The sequence below is a fragment of the Notothenia rossii genome, assembly GCF_949606895.1.
Source record: "Notothenia rossii genome assembly, chromosome: 3".
Taxonomy (NCBI): Eukaryota; Metazoa; Chordata; class Actinopteri; order Perciformes; family Nototheniidae; genus Notothenia; species Notothenia rossii.
In genome coordinates this window covers 26208405-26229066 of record NC_136901.1, presented here as the reverse complement: position 1 = coordinate 26229066, position 20662 = coordinate 26208405, and the positions used below count along the sequence as shown (strand labels likewise).

General features: G+C 41.3%; 2 protein-coding genes and 1 long non-coding RNA gene across 6 annotated transcripts; 2 read left to right on the top strand and 1 right to left on the bottom strand.

Annotated features, from left to right (window-relative positions):
• Nucleotides 1-1332: 1332 nt before the first annotated feature.
• Nucleotides 1333-14343, bottom strand: LOC307033748 (protein O-GlcNAcase). The gene is made up of 17 exons (XM_079672325.1): nucleotides 14211-14343; nucleotides 12315-12366; nucleotides 9502-9599; nucleotides 8863-8993; nucleotides 8597-8768; nucleotides 8411-8509; nucleotides 6970-7239; nucleotides 5816-5902; nucleotides 5242-5672; nucleotides 4991-5165; nucleotides 4778-4834; nucleotides 4316-4401; nucleotides 4048-4152; nucleotides 3610-3701; nucleotides 3321-3510; nucleotides 2169-2328; nucleotides 1333-1594 (listed from the first exon to the last, which is right to left on the bottom strand). The coding sequence occupies exons 1-17, from the start codon at nucleotides 14248-14250 to the stop codon at nucleotides 1458-1460; spliced, it is 2382 nt and encodes a 793-aa protein (XP_079528451.1). The 5' UTR covers nucleotides 14251-14343; the 3' UTR covers nucleotides 1333-1457.
• On the top strand, nucleotides 2335-5348 carry LOC307033751. Of its 2 annotated transcripts, XR_013806633.1 has the most exons (4): nucleotides 2335-3195; nucleotides 3353-3538; nucleotides 4726-4847; nucleotides 5216-5348. It is a non-coding gene; the product is annotated as an uncharacterized lncRNA (long non-coding RNA). The 2 variants fall into 2 exon arrangements; XR_013806634.1 differs by lacking the exon at nucleotides 5216-5348 and having other exon boundaries at nucleotides 4726-4982.
• On the top strand, nucleotides 9608-20457 carry LOC307033749 (E3 ubiquitin-protein ligase TRIM39-like). Of its 3 annotated transcripts, XM_079672327.1 has the most exons (12): nucleotides 9608-12174; nucleotides 13941-14088; nucleotides 15393-15475; nucleotides 15846-15970; nucleotides 16273-16495; nucleotides 16958-17530; nucleotides 17582-17704; nucleotides 18113-18346; nucleotides 18458-18605; nucleotides 18735-18761; nucleotides 19268-19413; nucleotides 19499-20457. In XM_079672327.1, exons 5-12 carry the CDS (start codon nucleotides 16361-16363, stop codon nucleotides 19928-19930), a joined length of 1818 nt encoding a protein of 605 aa, XP_079528453.1. In that variant the 5' UTR covers nucleotides 9608-12174; nucleotides 13941-14088; nucleotides 15393-15475; nucleotides 15846-15970; nucleotides 16273-16360; the 3' UTR covers nucleotides 19931-20457. The 3 variants fall into 3 exon arrangements, with proteins under 3 accessions (XP_079528453.1, XP_079528454.1, XP_079528452.1); XM_079672328.1 differs by lacking the exons at nucleotides 9608-12174; nucleotides 13941-14088 and having other exon boundaries at nucleotides 15341-15475; nucleotides 17609-17704; XM_079672326.1 differs by lacking the exons at nucleotides 9608-12174; nucleotides 13941-14088 and having other exon boundaries at nucleotides 15837-15970.
• Nucleotides 20458-20662: the final 205 nt, after the last annotated feature.

Below are 20662 nucleotides of genomic sequence, written 5' to 3'. Positions count from 1 at the left end.
CAGTCTATCACAAACACACACTCACCATGCACAAAGTACACATGTATGCACCAGACACACTCACTGGTGATGCATTCTGAAGTTAGGGAAGTATATGATATATCCAATTAACCTCAGGGTTTATGTGTGTGTGTGTGTTTTATTCACAATCTGAACTTTTCTTGTTGTTTTTCTGATGAATGTGAGCCTGCATGCATTTGCTTTTTGGCTGTAAAAGCTCAATAAACATCTTCATTAATGGCGCCATGTTAAAGCCTGTTATTGTTGATGTCAGTATACACGTAATCTTACGTTACAGCCACACAATGTTGAGTTTTTTCATGCATGTAAACATTCATCTATACTAGTCGAGTGTAAACAACAGTGACGCTGTGCCTGGGTCAGTCTGTTAGCAGACTCTATCTAACCAACAGGACAGCAGCTAGGAAACAACATCCTGACTATTAAAGAAAAACGCTATCTCTTATGAACAAAGGGAGCGGAGCACCAGATCCACGGCGGCAGCTTAACTTTGGTTTTACAAGAGGGGAGGAGTCCAAATCATCTTGAAGAAGCAGTTAGAAATGGTAAAAAATACCATCACCTTTCTTGCTGGGAGTTACAAACAGTAACTGATGTGACCAACTACTGGTGTTCATAAGCTTTTAGACCGGAAAAAAAACACCATCGCAACAAAGAAGATATGTTCAATTGTATTGCTCAGTGCGCTAAACAAAGACATTTATAGCTTTTTTCAAGTTTTCCAACAAATGTTCCTAGTCGATAGGTGATTGTTTAAATCGTTCAGACATTCCATGCCCTACAATGTAATGAGTGGTTTCTTAGCCAATGGTACACGCTTCCATTCAATTTCAAGAACATGGAGCCAGTAGTTTTACCGACAAACAGACCAATCACTGAGCCAATATCCTGGAGGAGCTAATGATGTGTGCCACAGAGCTGTAGCTGCTGTGATCTGCTGCTCTGCTCCCAGAGTTCTCACACTTGACTAAGTCTTGTAATCCGTAGCCAGGACGTGGAAGATTAGCAATGCTCTGCTGAAGTTTTAAACTCTAAGCTTATTTTTATAGTTTGTAAATCCTTCAAAAATCTCCATTCATCCCCATTACCGCTGCCACACTGACTCCAAGACTGTCCTTTTTTTTTCTTCTCTTGACTTTGAAATACACACCCTTCCTTCTCTATGCTGTACTAAATGCACTGTGTTGTAAGATTGTATTGTGTGTAAGTGCCTCTATGTATCAACTGTATGTCTGCAGATCTCTCTCTCTCTCTGTGTGTGTGTGTGTGTGTGTGTGTGTGTGTGTGTGTGTGTGTGTGTGTGTGTGTGTGTGTGTGTGTGTGTGTGTGTGTGTGTGTGTGTGTGTGTGTGTGTGTGTGTGTGTGTGTGTGTGTGTGTGTGTGTGTGTGTGTGTGTGTGTGTGTGTGTGTGTGTGTGTGTGTGTGTGTGTGTGTGTTCAGAGCAGCCTCCCCAGCACCACCCCCTCTCTGCTCCTGGCCTCTCCCCTGAGGATCTCCAGGAAGCCCAGTTTGGTCAAGAACTCCAACCTCTGACGGTCCGTCGGCTGCACCTCGCAGAACACACCCTGAGAACCTACACACACACAGAAGGAAGAAGCAGGCAGATGCATGAAGGTATTTCTCTACATCTGCAGACAAAGACTTAACATAACGTACCCCAAGTGATACATATAAAACATTGTACCAGTAAAGACTGAGAATAAAAAGCATAATTGTCTTTATTGTCTCACTTGAGAGCCCATTCTTATAAGCTATCCGCCTGTCTACAGACCAAAGCATGAATCTACCGCTAGAATCCCAAAGAAGAAGAAACCCCAATGTTAGTGATATGATAGAGGAAGGATTATAGGTATTATACGATTAAAAGTAATAATGGGCCACAATCAGAAATGTTCTGGTAGGCAGCGATGCCGTGTATATTTCTGGGACTTTTATCGTGAAAGGGAAAGGGTGACCTGAAGGGGGAGAGAATTGCATTATAGCCAATCTAGCCAATCTAAACACTCAGGTGTCATTATTCTAATCAACATAGAACGTAGAATTTTGAAGTATCAAGTGTAAAAATCTTAGGTAAAGCAAAACTGTTAATTTCTATGATTAAAGCAAACACACACACATAGAATGACTGACCCCCTGTCCTGTCTTACCGTTGGCCTTGAGGGCAGTTAGCATGGCGGTGAGCAGAGTCCGGCTGACGCTGACGTCCACCAGCTCCGGCAGGGCGTCCAGGCGCAGCTGAGAGGGGAAGTGAAAGAGGAGGGACTCGGGGTACTCCCCCTGGTCCTCCTCCATCAGCTGGATCAAGTCCTACACAAGGAGAACAGGAACACAGTTCTCACAATTTGATGCTGATGGCAGTTACTTGTTACTTGTTGGTGCTTGTTTGATGAAGTAGGGTAGTGGCAAGAGTACTTCTATGTGTTTCCAACAGCTGCCACTAGATAGTACTAATTTGCAATATTGAATACGATTTCACCTTTTAAAAAGTAATTCGATGGAAATTATCCCTCAACAACAAAATGATTTATCAGACAACAGTATATATATCTAAATAAATACAAGCAGTACACTCGCACATAAGTTGATGTTTGTTGTGTGCAATCTATCTATTTGTTTATCTCAAAAGTATAAAAGACAGGCCATGCTGATGACCTTCGGACACCTGTGGCTGCAGTATGAATCATATTCATCTAAAGTGTGTCAGTGTGTGCCGTGACGCACAAAGTGGGCAGATAAGTCTTCCACAGATGTCGGGCTGAGTCACCACCGGCTCTATTTGGCTCTTTGCCTAAATTACTCAAATGTTTTTCACAGTAAACAACAGCAATGCTTTAATCCAATCTCCTTCCATTTTTTGAAAAAGAAACTACTAAAGTGCCCAATTTTCACAATTGTGCAATCTGCAAATAGTCCAAAAGTTAGTGTATATTTAAAAAAAAAAAGATGGATGTAACAACTTGCATGTTTTTATTTAAACAAACATGCTGCTTAGTCCATATTTGACTAAGTGTCTTAAATTAATGACTTAGTATCTCAAAAATATGAATAAGTTGAGTCCTGTTTGTGTGTGTATGTACTGTATTTATGTATTTAGTTTAGTTGACCTGTGTGTGCCATCCTCTTCTCAGTGGGATGTTTTCTTACTGAGTGATCATCCACATGGTCTAACTACAGGTATGTCTAAACATGTGTGTGCATAATGTGACCTGTGTGTGTCTGTAACACTCCTGTGCCCTTCAGACCGACAGAAAATGGTTGAAAAAAGGGTGTTTAAGGAATCTCCTCTTCCAAATATTCACCTGTGGGTTGGGGTGTGTGTTGCCCCCTTTAGTTGGGTATTTGTCCCTCATGGCCGGCATCCAGCTGGCCTGGCACCGCTTGGCAAACATGCGGACATCCAAGATGCCCAACACACAGCCACACACACCCAGCTCATCCTCCAGGATGAAGCAGTACTCCGGGGACAACACCAGGCACGGCCCGAGACATCTGTAGAAACGAAGAGACAGAAACACATGTGAGTATCAAATATGGTCAATCTTAATTGTGCAAAGCAATACAGACTCTTTCTTTCTCTTCACCACACACCTGTCTCCTATCACATCTGGGTGAAGAGCACTGGACTCTTGGACACCCTGAGTCCTCAGGTGGAGTTGGCGCACCATCCGATACAACTCCAACTACACACACAACAACAAATCACTTAATGTTACATCATTTTGAGAGATGGATGTGGTTCTTGTCCCAGACATATGTGTTCACAATGACCCAACAATCTACAGGTGGTTGAATAATCAGTCTCCTTTCATTTGCAATGATTCTCCATAAAAGGATCCTACTTTGGATCTGATAGAAATTCCATAAATCTTCCATGACTTAGTCAGAGTCTATGCATGAGGTAAAATCTTTTTCCTCCCTGCTTTATTTTTCATTCTTTTTTCAGCTTGGGTTTTGAACAAAATATTCCACGACTTTTTACACCTTTTTTATGAATGATCCTGGCGGTATGTGTGAAACTTCTCCTACCTTGTCCTTGCTGTGATAGGGCCTGATGTTATAGAGACGAGAGGTGGGGAAGAGAGGAGGAGGATGAGTGAAGAGTTCACTGCTGCTGCCTATTGGGAGAAGCATCTACACGCACACAAAGAAAAACACAGATGTTAGGCAGTTATAAGATACTTAAAACATATCGTTTATGATTTAAAACATGAACATGCCTCATGCACAATATAAAAACAAGAGGGTTAATTCAAAAAACATATGGGAAATGAAATATAATACAAGCACACCCTACCTGCACCTCCCCAGACACGCCCCCTTTAAACGCCCATGGTTCTGATTCAACTCCCAGTAGGTCCGCCCCTGGGGTTTTCCCACACACTACCACAGACACAAAATAATAGTCAGGTGACATCACGTGCCAATGAAATAATTATACGGAGAAACATGGCACACTTAACTCAGCTTTAAATATTCATGCCAGCATAAAAATGTAATTATTTTTACAACACTGCATCTCCTCAAGAGATGCTGGAATAAACGTTTTTTTCCCGTTTTTATTCTCATGCCATTAATATTTGAAGCATAACTGTTTGCTTAGTCATCACTGCACCATTATTTGCTATGGCTGAAAAATAATAATTAAATACGGGGTTGAAAAAAATGATTTATGCATCAAATGCTACCTTTACCTATTTCTTTCAGGCAAAGATGGGTGGACATAATATATGGCTTAATGGTCATCTACTCTACTCACAGTGAAAGCAGTTCTTCCAGGTGCCCAAGGCGGAGCTGTCACTCAACACTCGCCCATCTGAGGGAGAGAGGTGAGTTGGTGGGGTTAGATTATACAGTAGTATAGTAAAGCATATTCATTATTACAACAAAAATAGAAGAGCATAAAGCAAAAAACATGTAAGACACATGTTATTAAGTATTCCCATAGTTTCCTGCCTCTTTTGATACTCACCCAGCCAGCATATGAAGGCTTTAGCCACCAGAGCTGTGTTCCTCAGGTCCCACACATAGGGGTAAAGGTCATAGAGCACCGCCCTGTTGGCCCCCCCCACCACGCTGCAGTGAAGCTGTGCTATGTCCTCACACAGGGACAAGACCCTAGAGGACCGACCACGCCACTCATCGATCTGAAGACAAAAATACCTTTAATAATCATACACAATTTAAACGTCAACAGGATATTTGCACAGAACACACACTGACCTTCTGAGGCGCTGTCTTCTTGCTGTTGGCACTGACCAGGTGGCAGTTTGCTTTCAGCCAGCTCAGGTCCTGCAGCAGTTTCTGTCCCGACAGGCCGTACTCGTGGGGCAGGTAATAAAGACCCACCAGCAGCCGCACCTGGGACTCACTCAGGAGGCCCTTCCCACCACCAAGCCCCCACCCCTGGGCCTTTTGCCCCTTGCCTCCCCCTGAGGGGGCTCCAGGCCTGGGTCCTTGGAGTTGGTTTGATCTCTTCTTCTCCCCCTCTGTCTCCACCTTGACCTTAGTGGGTGAGGACGGAGGCGAGCTGGAGTTCAGAGGGAAAACAGGAAGCCTGTCCACGAGGGCAGGGGGGCAGTCGGATCGGTCTGGAGTTTTACAGCGAGGTGTTTGAGCAGAGGAACGCTGGTCTGCTCGGCTGCTCTGCCGACCTGAAATCATTCAGAAAAAAGCAGCGTTTGTGGTTAGAATAATGCAGTTAATTTATTGCAGTTTGGTTCAAATCCAATCAAATGTCAACACACACACATACACATACTGTATACAGGTACATTCCCATATTATGGTTATCTACCTGCTTGTAGTGGTTGGTTGAGTTCCTCCATCCAATCATGTAGTGCAGCAGACAGCGCTCTATCAGGACAGTATTCACACTCTTCATCTAGAATATAAATAACACTGTGTTATTATATATATGAGGATACTTAGTTAGTTATAAAACACTCTTACATTCCTTTGCAGTCTGTGATGTTCAATTCATTTCTGTTGGACATGTTTTGTTGGACAAAGCTCCCCATAAATAGCTCGCCTTTATCTGTTCTTGACAATAGAAGAAGATGCACTTCCTCAGAGAACAGCTTATCTTGTGTTTGCTCGTCTGTTGAAGCTACTGTCAGAAATATATTTTAACTTGAGATCCTTCCAACACTAAAAGATGATTTTCACATTTGTTTGCCAACATGCCCGACTGTTCCTGCTGGAGATACTGCAATGTTACATCATGTCTCTATTTGGTCACTGATCTGTTGGAAATAAGACATAAAACACAACAATTACGTGTTCAATTTAAACTCTGATCCTAACTCTGAATCTCGATCCCTCAGGCTTCAGCCGGCCCGTCATCTCTTGTTCATCTCCTCCCTTGAAACCCATTTCTCCTGCAGCCCCCCCCCCCACCCGCCTGGTTTCTCCTCCACAAAGGGACCGTTCTCTCTTCTTATTTTCTCCTTCGTCACACCACACAATTGTTCCTCCACCACCACCTTTCTTTGCTTGTCTTCAGAACAAGGACACGCTACAGTAGTTTTCTCTCCTACATTTTTTCCTTCCAACTCACTTTCTCTTTCTTTGTTTGGTGGGATTATTGTGTCAGTTTTGCAGTATATGCTAAGGAATATATCTTTTTTGGGTAAATACAAATGCATCTTAGAGCTATCTATTAACTTTTTTCTGTAAATAGATCCACTTGCTGATAAAAAGCTAATTGAGTCATTGTAACTTTATTAGGCAACAGATGGAGCTTTAATTCCTATAAGTTAATTTACTTGTTACGTAACACCAGGCTAAATTGTTTTAGTTGCTAAGCAATGGGACTAACTGCACATGGCTCAGGTCTGGCAGAGACAATATTAGTTTATTAACTTGAGACATCTCCTGTCTCATCGCTGCCCCTTCCTCCTTCTCATTCATCCTTTTCTGCCCCATCCTTCCCTCCACACATCCCCTCACCTTTCCTCTCCTCCTTTCCAGACCTGTACCAGCTGCCCAGAGAGTGGAGAGGGATGTAGTTGGCCTCAAACTCGCAGTTGGGGTTGAGAAGCAGGCCTCTCAGGTTGCTCCTCAGCTGAGGCTCTCTGCCCTTAAAAGGCCCCAGGAAGAGACGTCTAGAGTCGTAGTCGTTCGCGTGCAGGTTGTCCCAGATGAGGGGGGGGCGCTGGAGGACAGACTCCACCTCAGACAGGCAGTCTACAGACAGCTTCCTGGAGATGACCTTAGTGCCTAGGGGGCCGGGAGTGAGAGGAAAATGTTTACAAGTGGAAGACAATCTTATTTTTGATTTGATTTATTTCGAACGTGTAAAACAATAATAAAAAAATTATAATAATAATGAAATGAAACAAGAGAATAATGATACTGTACAAACTTAAGCAGTATCAAATTGACCAATGATCTACCTAATTACACATCCGAAAAGGGGTGGGAAGAAGTTAACACTTATTTAATCCCACCCGTTCTCCCAAAAACTAAATTACACTGAACAAAAATATAAACGCAACACTTTTGTTTTTGCTCCCATTTTTCATGAGATGAACTCAAAGATCTAAAACGTTTTCAACATACACAAAATAACCATTTCTCTCAAAATCGAGTGGACTGTGTTCATCGTCCATAACATACGCCTGCCCATACCATAACCCCACCACCACCATGGGCCACTCGATTCACAACATTACCCTAACCCTAACCTTAACCCTAATCCTAACCCTCACACCAGATACTGACTGGTTTTCGGACCCCCCCAGACCCCCCCAATAAAGCAAAAATGCACGTTTCAGAGTGGCCTTTTATTGTGGCCAGCCTAAGGCACACCTGTGCAATAATCATGCTGTCTAATCAGCATCTTGATATGCCAAACCTGTGAGGTGGGATGGATTATCTCGGCAAAGGAGAAGTGCTCACTATCACAGATTTTTTCAGATTTGTGAACAATATTTGAGAGAAATGGTTATTTTGTGTATGTAGAAAAATGTTTTAGATCTTTGAGTTCATCTCATGAAAAATGGGAGCAAAAACAAAAGTGTTGCGTTTATATTTTTGTTCAGTGTATTAACATTTCTTTTAACAAAATATACATCTAAATGTATGTCTACATACAATATACATTAACAATTATAAATAGATTATATCATTATTACTACAATATATATATATTATTATTTTACGTTGTATGTCATACTGTATTTGATAAGACAAAAATAAAAGACTATCTTCTTCCATCCACCATCCAAAATACATTTGTCATTCAAAAAAACAACAAAACAAAAACATAAAAACAACAAATAAATAAATAAGCAAATACATAAAAGAGGCAATAAAAGATAAAATAACAAACCAAATAAATAAATAAACCGTAAAGACCCAGTTATTATAGATGTATGTTTTGTCTCACCCGTCCATATCACTGTTATGTCCGGCAGCAGGTCCTCTCCCACAGTCTGCAGGTAGGGAGACTTTGATACACTGGGAGAACACAGAGAACCGCAGTACTCTGCAGGGACAGAGAAACAGAGGTAGGATCAGATTTGACAGGTTTCTGTACATACTTTAAACTTGAGCTCACGTGCATCGCTCCTACCTGTGGGGCAGAATAGGAAGACGGGTGGTTCCCCCAGGAAGCGATAGATCTCATTGGTTATAGTGACCTGAGCATGAGCAAAGGAAGAGAAGGCCTCGCTGTCAGCCTGACACAAGGAATGGTCGATGTCATCAAACAGGATGGCAAAAGCCTGGCAACCCAGGTCTGATACCTTCAGAGAGAGGGGGAAAGAAACAGGGTCACATCATATAAAAGTTGCATTTCGTAGAGTAGTATGTATTCTCTGGATTTGTCACATTACATACCTGTCTCAGCTTGCGTTTGAGCAGTGTCAGGTCACAGGAAGAAGAGAAGACGATGTCCTGACCAGGGGAGAGGGCGTAAACAAACGTTACGCCTCTCGACTGGGCCTCCTTTATGAGAATACGCAACTGACCTGAGAGCAGGAGAGGGACAGAGGAGAGAAATCTTGAATTGGACATTTGAGACGAATCAACACACAGTGACCAGAGTTTAAACTTTGCTTTAACTTTGACAACAGGATCTGAGAATAGTAACTAGACCCTCACGCCAAATGTAATGTTTATTATCTTTAAGAGAATTCAGCTTACTCTAAAGTCTTCCAGAGTACAATAAGAAAATGATATAATCGGCAACATTAAAGCTGTTAATACCTTTAGGACTTTAATGAAAAATATATCCATAATGATTCACTACCCTGTTTGCAGAGATAATGTCCTAAGGCAGTTCTGGTGCAGATCCAGGGCTCCAAATATGTGTATTTGTGCATAACTTTTAAAATAGCGTGCAACAAAGAAAATGTGGTGAGAATAAGTGAATGTATCTTCCTCTGCAATTCAGTCAGGTCCAGATCCGAAATCCAACATGGACTGCTGCAAAATGTCATTTTCCAGACGATAGCAGAATGAATGGGATGCTCTTACCCTCCTCCTCGTGAGAGTAGACTTCCCTCCACAGTAGTCTGTGTTTGAGGTCATCCTTTGGGCCGTACAGGTAGGTGTTCAACCCCCAACTCTGCATCCTGGCACAGAAACACAAACAAAGGAAGGAGGAAACATGTTACTGACGGGTGAGCTGTAGCCGTTTCATTGATACATCTGTACTATTGATGGTTGCTTTTCACTTCGACCACTGAAAATGTTTTTTGTTTCATTCACAGTCAGAAGTCCAACATCCTGTCGATGAAATGTTCTCAAGAATTGTGTAGTCATTCTGAAAATGACTTTTAAAATGCTAAAAAAGATTGAACCACTTTGTTTTTGGAATTGTCCTATATATTTGTATCCATAATTTCCTCAGTTTGAAGCCTCTGCTCTGTCATGTACCGTATGATCCCTGGAGACAAGGACAGAAGAAAATAGATCTACTGTATTGATCGTTGGGCTGCCTTTGTTACAGGAAATGATCTCCTGAATTATAGATAGAGCATAGTACTGGGATCGAAACAAAAGCTGCATCGCACACACAACAACATGAATATTTCTCTGGACCAGCTCCCACCATCCCTGTCATTGGTGGGTGGAATATGTTCTCACTCCTCCCCACTTCATTTCCTGGACAGATGGTCGGTAAGTTGCCTCCACAAAGCTGCAACCTACCTCCTTCAAACACACAATCACACACACGCATACACACACTTCCATACTGTACACCCAGGCCCAGCTTTAATCTGCCAAACTTATGCAACACTCTCTGTTTGAATTGTGCCTGCACCCCGCACTTAAATCTAAAAAGAGCCGATCTATAAATAAACTTGGAGCCCACACAGAAAGAAAGAAAGTCAAATTCATCCTGATGACAAAGCCAATATAATGTTATATTTTTGTTACAGTATTATTCAGTTTATCATAACAACAACAAAAGAGTGTGCTGTAATGATTTGGTTTGCAGAGGGAACATCTTATCTCTGGGGATGTAGTCCGCTGTCACTATTGGTTGTTGAACTACAGTTCCCAGCAGGGATTTATGTTGTTAAACTAGTTTTTCAGATCAGTGTGGCATCAACAATTCATTGGTTCCCTACTTCACAAGTATGCACGAGAGTACTTTATGTAAATGCAAATGCAATGGGAATACCACGGCTCTTGTTGGAATGCAATTAGCATTTTCATAAACAATTCATCCAAAAGTATTTCCTACAGTAGGATTTTTGTAATAAATGTTTTGTCTATACAATGTTGAGACTTTTCCATCCCAGTGTATTTGTTTGAATAGTTCCAAGTCTTTAAAAAATCAGTAGACCTACATTAAATAAATGCGGCATTTAAACTGAATTTTTTGACAATTTTGCAAGACAACTCTTTAACAATGAATAAATTATTAAAATACTTGGCGATTAATTTTCTGTCTATATTGACAAATCTATTAGTTAACCAATTGTTGCAGCTATACATCCTTCATCAGTCCATAAGTCCATATTTAACACACTCCCATTATCAGTGTGTTCTACTTGACTTTGAATGGTGTACTGATGCCTTGAATAGCAATTTGATTGTTTTGAGTGTAGTATTCTACAGCAGCTCACTGTTGAATCACTGCAAGCTGATTACTGCTGAAAGAGTGTGTGAGTCTTTGTGACTTGAAGAAACTGTGGCGGTCTCAATAAGGAGCTGCCTGTGTTTTGTTCAGTCACGATTCAAAGTGACAAATGTTGCGTGGATGCTGTTTGTATCTGTTATAAATTGCTTTTGTTTGTAATTTCTATGTTGTTCTGCAGAGGAGAGCCTATTGTGGCACTTCACTGGTATCACTCCACACAAACAGGGTGCTTGGGCTGAGCGGCTCCCTGGTGTGAAGGTCTCTGCACGGAACAATATGCGGTTGTTAAATATAGAGCCAAAGGCACCGCAAATATTCCCTGCAGTAAAGGACGTAAACATTCTATATTAGCATTATATCTTTCCAATTTATGACAATATGCTGGAAAACTATTTTCTTACCATTCATTCATCCTTCTTTACATGGTCTTAACTAAGAGTTTCCTTAGCAGTCAATCGGTAGGTTTTATTGTTAGACCCATGCTCATCAAAACTTTAACACTATTTAACTCTAACATTATGGATGAATTTGTCAAATTTGCTGTACTATATAGAATTTTGCCCGATAAATGATATAAACCTTTAGACATGAGGCAGTGTTAAAGGATCACCAACGAGATTCCTCTTGAGGGGAACATGAATGTGTGAGAATGTATCACAAATGCTAACATGTTGTCGTCACCAGAGGAAAGGCCAGGGGAACATACATGTCTTTAGGACTCATCATCAGGGAGTGTCTATTATGTAATTGAAGTCCATTCAGTAGTTGAGATATTTTAGTTTGAATCAAAGTGGTGGATGGACTGACTGCCGTCCCTGCAGCCACACTGCTAGCTCAGCTGAATAATATCTATATAACCAAATGATCTGCATCCCCTCTTTGATCCTCTTCCAACAAAACAAACAGCAGTGTGCCCCCCCCCCTCTCCCCCTCCTGTCACCCATGGCCTGACGATGAGTCTGCCCTTTGCCACAGAGTCATTCTGCGTCAGTGGTTTCTCTCAGGTCTGCCTGGCATGATGTAGAGGCGTGCAACTGGATTCAGCCCATAGGCGTCAGGTCAGTAGCACCTGAGCTCACACTGTTCATGTGAAGATCAAACAACTCCCCTCTGACGTGGTGAATAACTAACTGTGATTCTGAGTAATACAGAACATGCAGGTTCATTACAGTTGACATGCTGCTTTAATGAGGCTCACCATTGGAAGAGAACCTTCCTCTGATCCATAGTCCAAGGCCTCCCATAGAAACCTAGAGGAAAAATAGAGGTCATGAATGTCAATATATATTTGCTGCAAGAATTAAAGAGCAAGCTCAGCTAAATATCTAAAACACATGTCTTTCCTCTTACCAATCCATGTAGACCATTTTGGTGTGGATGTAAGAGATATGGGGATGGAGCTAGATTCTACTTTGCTTATGAGAACAAAAAAACACATTTGAAAACTCAATAGCAATCGCTCATGACCGGGTTACTCAAGATCTTGTTGTGAGCAGTTTCATATTTTGTTCCAAGTTCTTTGCAATGACACACACTGAGCAGTTATCAGCTGGTCGACACTGCTTCAGTCCTGAATGTATGGAACATATACCAAGTAAGTTCCTCCAGTGCTTTCTTTGGTCACATCCTCTCTGTGTTTGGCAGAGGCATAATTCATCACCAGCTACACTCTCCATCACATTTTCTATTTTTAGAAATGGGAGCGTCTCCAGTGTCCCTCTCCCAGCGTTATGTTTTTTATAAGACTGCATGTATTTAACTGTGCACAGAAAGTGGGTCATAGTAGGAAATAAATCCGATCCACCGACAAGTCTCCTGTGTCCTGCAGACTGCTCCCCATTAATACAAAAAGCCAGCAGACCTGATAATTAACTCTGTTGGATGCCACCACGAGGGACTGAGAAACAGAGGTGTGCAGGACTACAGGAATAAGTAATAAGGTGTGTGTGTTTCCTCGAGCGTGTCCTTGATCAATGCAATTTGAATTTCCAAATAAACAAATCCCAGCAGGCTGTGTGAAACTGGATTAGCAGAGATTGGTAGAATTAGCAATTTGAGTCTTTGGAGAGTGGTGTGAATAAAACATATAATCATCAATAATTGTTTAAGTCATGTTAAAGAAACAACAATGCCAACAATTGCTGGTTTCACCTTGAACTTAGTATGGTATCATTACACACATATGAATAGTAAGACATTTTAACCTTGAGTATACTTTAATAATTGTGCATTCTTATGACGACTCATAAAGGACAAAGAGAAATCATGAACAGATAAGTATCACAAATGTATCACTTTTTCAGGATTCTGGATAACTATCATTTAGATGTTTTAGCCAAAAAGCAATGTTCATGTTTTACTTTCAGGGTATATACTTGCAGCATGTCATTAGATACATTTTTGCAGCATAAATTCATCATTTTGTGCAGTGGTTGTGAGGTGAGAAGGGACAGGTGTTACAACAAACATCCGTCTCTTTTGCAATAATCATTCATTTCTTACTTTCCAGATCAATTTGTATTAATGTTATTAACATCAACAAGGTCAATGTTGTTGTCATTCCTTCCTTAACATTATTATGTCCATATATTTGCATTTGTTTGATTGATGCTCTGAAATGGACCTCTTCTTCATTGTTTTCTTTCATTGTCTCACTGTCAGCTTGTGGCACACCATCTCCATCATCAAAACTAAAGTCATTTCATCCCAACAAAATCCTCCCAGTCATTATTATAATCTCAATGATCATCTTCACCTTCACTAGTATTGCATCATTCATCTTCATTAACACCTGCCATTAATCCAGAGTGATTTCTCTCCTCAGGCTGCAGCCCAGGAACCAGACATTACTGAATCCTTTTCCCTCCGCCTGCTCTTTGATCTCCACTTCGCGCCTGGCTGATCTCCACCACATCACCTCATAACGACCATTACATCCACATATTATTACAACTGCGCCCCCTTCTCCTTCAGTAAGGGACAAAACAATCCTAAAATGTAGGTCAAGCGGTGGTCTATTCAAATGCATGTCCCCAAGGTAATAAAACAGAATCACATGATCTGACAGGTCAGTGATGAAGTCGGCCGCTCCTACCTTCCACCACCCCACAAAGAAACTGCTTCTTCTCCTCCATGCTGCCCTCCGCCTCGCTGCCTCCCTCCGCTTCCAATCGGCCCCTAAAGAGCGAGGGAGGACGAGATGCTCTCCCCCTCTGTGAGCTTAGATATCGGGGATATACTTCATGCTTCTCCTTGATATGCCTCCCTCTCTCCCCTCTCCTCTCTCCTCCTCTCTACAACGCTGGTGTTCGCGTGCTGCGTTCAGGTGCTCAGTGGAAGATCCTGCTTTCTAGTACATGACAAAAGCAACCTTTTGCAAACAAATCGTTTTTGGTGCATGTATGTATTTAGTAGAATTATAATAGACTATCATACGTTATGCCGAGGTGGCATATTGTTGAAATGTATTTATTGATTGTTGATGTATTGTTAAACATTACATTATTACATTGTTGTGAATATTACATTATATTTATTTATTTTATATATAAGAAGTCCCTTTCTTATTAATTAATTACACCTTTACTTTTCAATTAGCCAGCAGGGGGCAGAACTAGCCTACTGAACACAAAAAAAACAAGACAAAACCAAACCCGCAGCCTACATGGTCAAAGTAAATTATAAACACGTCCAGCACAGCACCATTAGCCTCCTGTTGAACATGTTTTTCTCGCTACCTGTTAAAATGTAAGTCTACTTTTCAACTTGCTCTTCACGAACTCTGAAAACACGTTCCTGGTTCCTACTAAGCATACGCTAGCTAACGCTTGGTAGCTTAGGTGCTAAATGTCTATTAGCTACAGAATGGTTCAAGTAGTAAACATTTAATTTCGTTAATTATTTTTCACAATACAACATTAGTAAATTATATAGTTAAAGGTTACATATTTGTAACACATTTAAAAATGGCATTCAAAATAAAAAGGGGAAAATAGGCTGTCAACATACATTTGACAGATAAACCCCACATGGTATTCCCTAACACGTTCAACATACATCCAATTAGTTTCAAACATACAGAAACTAAATATTTATGAAATACATTTGTTTAGCTCTGGTTGGGGTCACCAAAGTTTTTTTCAACAAAGTAACGCTACTTCTTGCTACAATTTCTTCACTGTTACAGCTGTTTTTCCACCAAAACTTTATAAAACATCTGACCTTCTTACTTGTATGTAGGATACCATTTGTTTTTGTGTTTTCTTTCGTAATTCAGATTTTTCGAGTAGCCATGAAGGCAGCATTTGCTTCCAGTCTCCAGTCCGCACATGCGCAGTGCCTTCCTGTAAGAGGACCCAGGTGTGTGTGTTCACCATTCATGCTGTGAAAGTGTGCAAGTTAATGTATAATCCCACTCCATGGGCATTTTTAGAGCCTTGTTTTTATATATTTGAATAAATAATACTTTCTGTCCTTTGCATGATTATATTTTAAGTAACATTTTGTACACACTGCAGCACAATTACAATAGAACAGATGTGTTTGTTTAGTTAATTTTTTAGGCATGTTCTACGTATACATAACACTCTAACATTTGTTACAGTCTTGAATAGTGTGCTTTATACATTATTTTCACAATTAAAGTCCACCAATCTCTCAATTTTAGATGTGAGTTTATAAATATTGCGTTTGTTTCTTCCTGATAATCTTGTGAATTGAGAATTATTAGGCTGCTGTATAAATCTGATATGGAGCACCCACTGCTGGAATTAAAGAACATTACAGTAGAAGGTCCTGGTCGTCATGGGTCAGTTCCTCACCACAGAGAAGTGCTTCAGCAACCAACCAAACGGGGTTAGTACAACCAGAGGCAGCATCAAACAAATTCTGACATTTTTACAACTTCACCTCCTTCACTTCATGTATAGCTGTCTCAGAAGCAGAGATTCATCCCAAAACAAACCAACTTTAGTCAGCATCTTCACTGCAATAGTAATTTTATCCCTGCTGAGACATTTGTTTTAGCTTTTGGAAAGTTTTTGACATTACATTTGTGTGATAGTGTGTGGGAATAGACATAGTATGTTTCAGTCATTTTGACAGCCTCAGAATGAGCTGTATTTAATTACCTCCTTTGTTGTTGCTCTGTTCAACAGAAATACACCACTATTAGGTTATACAAAGCAGAGAGATTCTACACAATGCCAACCCAACAAGGCATTGCTCTGCCTACCCTGGAACAACATGGTGGTTGAAAAGCTGTGGAGGGAGAGTTTCCCAGAGGGAGTGGTAACAGAAACTGGGAGGACTTTGGCTTCACTGCAGTGCCAGTGTTTGCCTTCACTACCTCAGAGGTCATGTTTCACATTCAACAACGAGGTAAGTCCCTGACAAAATCACAGATGGGCATGCGTTAGTATTTTGATTAAACAAATACAATAGATTTAATCATGTTGTTGTCTTGTCGTGCCAGGCAGGTTAAATGGAATATTAGAGGAACTAATGTGATGAATGTTTGGAAGTTAATTCATGTTTTAAATCAATGTTTTAGCCTTTACAGTGATTTCCCGAGTGCGAGTGAGTCATGTGACCGTGCAGCTGGACTTTGGATAGAGGCAACCTTTAATAGTTTAAAGTTAATGATAAGTGTAGCTAGCTGCAATAAAAGTACTTAAGGTCTGCAATAAACACAACTAAGAAAACAGGAACTGAGTCTGTGGCTTGTTTTGTAAATGTCTCTGTGTTTGTCAATGCTAGCAATTTCCCCTGTAAGTTAGAAGGTCAATTATTAATGTATTACTTGTTAATGAGTGAACACCAATCTTCTTTTTTCCCTCTGAGGTCATGGCCACTCCCAGCGTTCTCCTGTCAGAGGTGCAGTTCCAGTGTTGGATCTGTCAGGATGTATTCTCTGATCCCGTCTCCATCCCCTGCGGCCACAGCTTCTGCTTCACCTGCATCACATCGCACTGGGACCGCAGCCCTGCAGTCAGCTGTCCCAAATGTCAGGCAGTCTTTGAGCGCCGCCCAGAGATCTGCGAAAACTCCTTCGCCAAGGAGATGTCCGAGCAGATCCGAGCCAGAAGGCAGAATGGCGTGATGACACTGATAGAGAAATTCATATGTTGTGATGTGTGTGTGGGAAAGCAAACAAAGGCCATGAAGTCCTGCCTGGTGTGTCTGACCTCGTATTGTGAGAGTCACCTGGAGCCTCACCGGAGAGTTTCCACCTTGAAGACTCACAAGCTGATTGAACCCGTGGCAACGCTGGAGAACCGGATGTGTAAGAAGCACCAGAGGCTCCTGGAGCTGTTCTGCAGGAGCGACCAGAGGTGTGTGTGCGTCCTCTGCACCGAGACGGATCACCGCTGTCACGACACCGTCCCAGTGGAGCGGGAGAGTCAGGGGAAGAAGGTGAGGTCCTCATCATTGTGCTGTCCCATCAAATACCACAGCAGCCTTCAGTTTTGGGTTATGTTCCTCTTTGTTCAGGCTCAGATGAGAAGCATCGAAGCTGATGTTCAGCAGAAGATCCAGGAGAGAGTGCAGAAAGTGGAGGAGATCAAACACTCTGTGGAGCTGAGCAAAGTAAGTTCACATAAGAGCATAAAAATGCCTTTTTGGATGTGTCCTGTAGGAAAGATGGGCCATTTTAGCAGCAATTAAAACACTTTAAGAATATATGCAAACACAAAATATGTCCTTTTACTAGGACATTAATTACTACATAAAAACACAGAGCCCAAAGTGCTTCCAACCGCGAGATTAAACAAGAGGGAAAATAATACCAGACAATAAAAGGAACAAATTAGCAAGACTAGAAATAACAACAATAAAAAGCTGATAAACATTGATTAACATATATCAAAGACTCAAACATTATACCAAATTAAAGGCCCAATAAAAAATGCATGTCACCATTCTGAGTTCCATAGGAGAACAAATGTTAAAGAGGGCTCTATACATTTTCCTCTTTTAATGACTTAATATTTTCAGGAAAACTTGAGGAGGGACATTCTGTTGAGCATGGAGGTTTACTCCACCCTGCTCCGTTCTCTGGAGCGTGGTCAGGAGGAGCTGCTGGAGACGCTCCAGAGGAAGCAGGCAGCGGCGGAGCAGAGGGCAGAGAGGCTCCTCACAGAGCTGCAGATGGAGATCACACAGCTGGAGAGGAAGAGGAGCGAGGTGGAGCAGATTTCTCACAGTGAGGACCACCTACACATCCTGCAGGTTAGGAGTTACACCGGGAGATATCCACAGTAAAAAAATTGATGCTAGTTTGTAGAATGTTGTTCTTCTCTCTTTATTCCCATTCTCTCTTATTTGATTTCATTGTGACAGAGGTTTCCAGCTCTGAGTTCGCCTATGTCTTTTAAAGCCTGCTCTGACATCGTTGTCCATTCACACACATGTTTGGGGACTGTGAGGAGAGCGGCGGCTGACATTGAACTGCAGCTTCAGTCCGCTCTGAAAAAGCTTTCCTTTCAAGGTATACTTTTTAAATAACAATTTGTTGTCAGCATCACAACATTATGCAAATTAACAGCCATTTACATTTAATCTCATGATCACAGATTTGTTGTATAAACAATATTTATATGTTGTTTTTAACTTACAGAGCATGAGAAGATGCAGCAGTATGCAGGTACAGTTGGACCGTAAAACAATGTCTTCACTGTTCTCACTCCCTCTTTTGTTCTGTTTCTCAACCGTCAAACTATCATGGACATTCAAGCACTCCTTACATTCTGTATCAATGAGAATAATGTCAAAATCCCACAGAAAAGGACAGTCAATCTTGAGGAATTTAAGATTTTCACTGGATTCATTTATTCATTATTTCTACAATTCCAATCACAAGTTCCCAGAGGTCAAGGTGACATCTCATGTTGCTTATTTTGTCCTACAGTTTCTGATTTGTTTTGGTAATCATTTGCCTGATACACAACTAAAGCTAGTTAATTTCCCCAAAATTAACTACTTTCTCATTGACTAATTTATTCTGCTTTAATTGGTTTTATTTCCTTGACCAATACAACTCTAAATCATCTGTGAAAATGTGTCAAACGGTCCTTTGCATCATGGAAATGCATGCCATATGATAAGGGGGAAGTAAAAAATCCATATTAACAAACTCTGTCTGTCTCCTAGTTGATGTTCTTCTGGATCCCAGGACAGCCAACCCGTGGCTGCTTCTTTCAAAGGACGGGAGACAGATCTGGGATGGAGATGTTGAACAGAACCTGGAGGACACACCGGAGCGTTTCGACACGGCGCCATGTGTCCTCGCCGCCAGGGTAAATAAAGATTTGTGTGTTGTGTAGGGATGTTTCTGCTTCATTCTGAACAGTCCTGGTGACCCGAGCGCCTGTTTCTATGCAGGGTTTCTCCACAGGGAGGCACTACTGGGAGGTAGAAGTGGGGGACAAGACAGCGTGGGACTTGGGGGTGGCCCGACAGTCGGTCAGCAGGAAGGGGCTGGTCACCCTGAGCCCAGAGGACGGGTACTGGACCATCTGTCTGAGGAAGGGCAGTGAGTACCGGGCGTGTGCGGGACAGGCGGAGCTGCTGAGTCTCTCCCAGAGGCCGCAGGTGGTGGGGGTGTTTCTGGATCACGAGGACGGGACTGTGTCCTTCTATGATGCAGAGGCCAAGTCACACATCTATTCCTTCACACAGTTCCAGTTCACAGAGGCCATGTTTCCCTTTTTGAATCCTGACATGTGTGACAGCGGCAGCAACAAATCTCCACTCACCATCCGCCCTGTCAGTGCAGTCAATGGAGCGGGGGAATTAGATGTCATGACAATATGATGTGAATGTGTGTTCAGTGTTTATATGGTATTTTATTTAAGCAGCCCTATTTGACTAAGCTTCCCCTCTGTAGGATAATTATGATGTTGTAATTTTGCTTTTATTGTAGCGTAACGAGTAGTCCATCATTTGGAACATATCTTCCAAACTTTATTCGTTTTCATCTTGATGTATGCCTAGAAACTACTTGTCTCTAAAGGATAAACGAAGCAATTTTTTTTTAATTAAAATTGAGTTTATAAAATGTCTTTAATGTATTTAGATTTCAACACTTGACAGAGCACTTTTCCCAAAAAATATGATACATTTACAGGTGGGGATTTGAGATGTAGACGGATGGCATTGTACTGAAAAAAAGACATGGGCTTTTTGTTAATTCAAACGAACATGATAAAGAGTTTTTTATTTGTATTTAATTTTTTTATTTCTACCTATTTAAACATTTAAAAATCTATTTGTGGTTTGTGAAATTGTGTAAATTGTACACCAATCTTGTTGGGGACACCATAAACTGCATATTTATACCACTCCTCCTCCCTTTTCTTTTCTCTTTGCTCGATTAAAAAGTAACACACACACAGATCTTAGATCTGCCTCACTACAATAATAACCTTCCTCAGTTAATTAGGGCTGACCACAAACTGACTTCAGACCACGTTTAAGAAAGACAGTTGCTAATCAGATTAGCACAGAGATGGGATTAGCCTGGAGGCAGATGGAGCGCTGAGGCAC